At 34.2% G+C, this 4,540-nt stretch overlaps 2 protein-coding genes across 2 annotated transcripts; both read right to left on the reverse strand.

Moving 5' to 3' along the window:
- Positions 1 to 775: 775 nt before the first annotated feature.
- LOC105558622 lies at positions 776 to 1,531 on the reverse strand. Its single transcript, XM_012006406.1, has 2 exons — positions 1,208 to 1,531; positions 776 to 1,067 (listed from the first exon to the last, which is right to left on the reverse strand). The coding sequence occupies exons 1-2, from the start codon at positions 1,522 to 1,524 to the stop codon at positions 776 to 778; spliced, it is 609 nt and encodes a 202-aa protein (XP_011861796.1). The 5' UTR covers positions 1,525 to 1,531.
- A 492-nt stretch (positions 1,532 to 2,023) lies between these two features.
- On the reverse strand, positions 2,024 to 3,673 carry LOC105558621. Its single transcript, XM_012006405.1, has 4 exons — positions 3,005 to 3,673; positions 2,786 to 2,897; positions 2,253 to 2,694; positions 2,024 to 2,174 (listed from the first exon to the last, which is right to left on the reverse strand). Exons 1-4 carry the CDS (start codon positions 3,248 to 3,250, stop codon positions 2,057 to 2,059), a joined length of 918 nt encoding a protein of 305 aa, XP_011861795.1. The 5' UTR covers positions 3,251 to 3,673; the 3' UTR covers positions 2,024 to 2,056.
- Positions 3,674 to 4,540: the final 867 nt, after the last annotated feature.

Consider the following 4,540-nt stretch of genomic DNA (forward strand, 5'->3'; position numbering starts at 1 on the left):
TATATACGGCGCGTTGCTTGTGTGCGAGCGTGCGCACGCGCGTGGCCGGATCTTCCCCTCCAACTTCGGTTCGCACACAAGCAACGCGCCGTATATACGCGTGCACACGTATTGGAAATATGAACCGAATATTACCGAATCTCACCGGAAAGAGTCGATGTCAGATGAGTGCCTCCCGCGCCCCGAATATCAGAACCCCTTTTGTCCAGAGTTGTAGCTAATGCTCCGTCTATAGATGTCTATGGTTTTAGTGAGTTTCAGAACGTGCATTTAGATTCAGGATTACAACACAGTATAACCACAGTATAACCACAGTATAACCAGTAGTTGCACTCTCTGTCGGCGCCTTTGATCTGGGCGTTCTCAATTTTCCGCCACGTTTTTGATCGCCCCAACAGTGTATCAACGGCTAAAAGTGCCTGGGCCCTTTTCAGGATCGTATCCAGGAAAGGCGCGTACGAACTAGCGTACATTATTTATTGTAAATGGAAAAGGCCTATGAAAAAAATGTTCTAATAAAAGTAATTAATGTAATTACTTGCTCCAACGTATAAAAGTATTAACGCGTTATTCGTCAACACTGCAAATTTTTCAATGTCACACCGACTTTGCACTAACACACGTACAAAAATCCTGTGATTGGTCAGAATAAAAACATGTCGGATGCGCAGTACGGATCGGCGCGAGCGTGAAACAAAAGAGCGAGTGCCACTACTGGTTATACCACAGTATAGATAGTAGTTCTCTCAGATTTTATTATTATATTATTATTATATTATATTATATTATTATCGTTATATAAGCAGATGGACAAATGTGGATAATTTTCCAGCAATTGGTCAACAATGCTACTTTCTTTAACATGGATTCGCAGATTATGACACTGCTCGGGAATTGCTACTGTCCTGGGATTCTCAGATATTTGCCGCAACTCTACTTCGCTTAGGTTTTTCCATAGTGTCAGTGGTTCATCGATACTGCTGAAACGCGGCAAAAACACTGTCTCCAGACGTTGACAGGAAGAAAACAATCTCTGCCAGCAGTCCTTACTGTCTATATCTCTTCTCCTGTAAATAAAACACCATTATTGCGATTCCTAGCAAAGAGAAAAACAACACACTATATCTATATTTCATGATACTTGCAAGAGTAAACACATAAATTACGATAAAGAATGTAATAATATGTAAAAGAAAATCTAGCATACCATGTCTTAATGCTCAGTATTCGTAAATTCTTGAACTCAGCTAGGGCACCAATACCCCGCAAATCAATAGCACGGCCCGATAATTTTATTGTTTCCAAGTTTGAAAACAATGCTTTATTTTGTAATTGTATTAAAACTTCATTTATATTTAGAAGTCCAAAATATGCATTCAAATGTAAATAATGTAATCGGTGCATTCCATGCAGTACTGTACAAAGGATTTCAACGTCTCTTATAAGTATATGTTCAAGGGTTAATTCTTCTAAAAATTTTAGATGTTGGAGGTACAACAATCCTTCGTCCAGAGCGTAGCCCATATTATTACAGTTTCTCAAATTTAACACTAAAAAATGTATATGATTAGTCAGACATAATTTAACTTTATTTTTAAAAATCATAATCGTACCTGTCAAATCTTTGCATGTTTTTCCAATTTCATAGAGGATATCGTTGTCAATCTTGCAATAAGCTAATCGCAAGAACGTTAACTTCGAGCCACAAGTTCTAAGAAACGTTACGAAACGTGGAGAAATGTCGCATGATACAAGGTTCAACTGTTGTAAATGCTCACATCTGGATTCCAAGCTAGATAGAATTTTACACTGCCAATCACCAATAGTATCATCGGTAGACATCTCACACATTAACAAATTTTGTATATTTAAATATTTAAAAAGTGAAGGATCTCGTGTTAATCGATTGAAGCATTTATTCGTTTGGCTCATACGGCACAATGACCTTAAATCTAAGTATTCCAGTATTTTTAGTATCATCTCTTCCTGCAAGGATAAAATATAAAATTTTAATTCACGATATTATAATAAATATTGTTATAAGAAAGAAACTTCTTTAAATATGTGTTGAATATTTTACAGGAAGTATAGAAAAACCACAACGTGGTTGCTCCTTGAATTCACTTGGAGAGGGTGTGATGCCTTTCAATTTTCCATTATTTAAATGTAAATTGCTAAAAATAATGTTGAAATTAATTGACCGTTAATATTAATAAAAATAGAATATTACTTACTATCGATGATTACAATACCTTTTTCGAATAATACAATAGTCGGAAAATTTGTGTTTAAGTTGATATATATCCAAGTTCGCAGTTTTGTAATCTGGTGTTAAATTATATATATCCTCACGGTCAGGATAGCTGCGATTAATATCTTTTAATAGATCAGTTAAACTCTGTTTAGGATCTTTAGGTTGAATTAATTCTGATGTTCCGATGAGCTCTACAGCATCTATCTGTATTCTCTTAGCGTTATACGGAAATATTAATCTGAGCATTTTAGTTTTAAAGTCACAGGCCCGTAAAGCCGGGGAAAACAGTCGTGATTTACAGTGGACAAATTGTTTTCCTCCAGTCCATAATAAAAACCACCGATCAGAATCTCGCGTCCAAATTTCAATAACTTTACCAGGATTCTGTGTTTCATATATAGAAACCCTAATTGGATATACAGTTTGTTTAAACTTGAAATCTGCAAAGTAAATAATTTAACTGCAATTATTTCTGAACACAAGCATATTTTCTTTAATAATACCTTATTTGTAAATTCAAATATTACATACCAACATAATTATAACGGATGTTCTCTAAGTATGTGCGACCTGATGAATTAATATAATCTGCTCCTTGCAGGTATGAAGATTTTGAAATACTGAAACTGTCTCTGACGAGTATCTGTATTAAGAAAAAATGTCAAATATTACAGAATCTTGCAGCATAAAGTGAAATTATGAATATTTTTTACAAAACATTAGCAGATAATATTTGGAAATAACACATACACGTTTTTCTATCTTGTAGTCTATAAATATAGTAGGCAATCCATTTATATTATAATCACAAGAAATTTCTCGTCTTATAATATCCTCCTTGGAATATATTTCCGGAGAATCTAGAGAGTGAAGCTGGCCAAGTTGAAATCCGCTTTTGCACATATGTGATTGATGGATAAAATCAACATGATCCTCTCCTACATTTACCCTTTTGATATCTATATTATTCTTCCAATTTGATGCGTAATGGGACATGATATTTTCTGAGAAAAATGAAATATAATCTCGGTAAAGAATTAGCCAGCACTTTGTCGCCAAGTTGGCATTAAATATTATATATAATGCACCAGCAATTTTGACACCACAATCTGAGGGAAGTAATTTGATACCACATTCATGTAAAAAAAACGAGCAAAATCTGTTATCTGGTAGACGTGTAAGCGTATCGTGTCATCTAACTAGTAGCACAATACATATAGCAGAAATAATGTAAATTTAATGCTATGTATGTTGGGTGTAATTGATCCATGACATATGGATTAAACACTGTAAAGTGATCTCTAACTGTAAGTGAGCCGTCTCTTACAGTTTACATTTAAATATGCCAACATTAGTTGTCAATGCAAAAAATGTAAAATACATTATCATTTCTCGACAGCTCTTAGAAAAATTTAATTCAATAAAATTAAAGTTTCAAAAGTAAATTTTCAGCTCTAAATGTTTATTTTTAAAAATTAAAAGTTTTCTTGTGGCAAGTTTTCTTGGCGCAGAGAAATGTGCACTGCTTGGTTAATAAATGAACGACAAAATCCTATTTCGAATCCAGCGGTGGACATAGCTCGTTTTTTTGGACGGCATTTTGGACACGTTTCCTTCGGCAAGGTTAGCAGCTTATCGAAGATGAAGTGGAACCAAATATTCAAAATATTAGGGTGAAATCACTCGATACGGGAATCAGCGTGCAGGACAGAGGATGCGTGATTCGAACAGCCAATCAGTCCTCTGTCGCATTTTGTATACCTTTCCCGTATGCGTTCCAGTCTACAATAGATGATTTAAGCCCTAAGCTTTAAGAAATTGGCCAATCACGGTCAAGTATGAGTAGAATGCGCGACTGTGATTAGTCAATTTCTTAAGGCTTAGGGCTTAAATCTCTATTGTTGACTAGGACTTTACGTTACTCACCTAGCTTAATATCCTACAATGCTAGAATTGAAAAAGTGTCGGTTGAAACGGTATATCCTATAGACACACGCATAATTTTAGCGTAATCTGTGTACATATAATACGGTAAAATGACCAAAATTGCGTCATAGGATTCGAAACCAATTTTTGTAGTAATATAATTTTAAATAAAATTTGTTCAATACTGTCGCAGTGATGTTTATTTCAACATTTTAAGTAGTATACTTGAATAAAATTAACAAATATTACTGTTTTGGTGAAATAATTTTTTCAAATTGTGTTTTTTTACAAAGAAATGTTAAAAAATATTAGGAAATAGTGTTTATTACAAGAAAATATTATGAAATATTCCTGGAACGC

Source organism: Vollenhovia emeryi, unplaced genomic scaffold (genome assembly GCF_000949405.1).
Source record: "Vollenhovia emeryi isolate VEMERY1.0 unplaced genomic scaffold, V.emery_V1.0 DF939326.1, whole genome shotgun sequence".
Taxonomy (NCBI): domain Eukaryota; kingdom Metazoa; phylum Arthropoda; class Insecta; order Hymenoptera; family Formicidae; genus Vollenhovia; species Vollenhovia emeryi.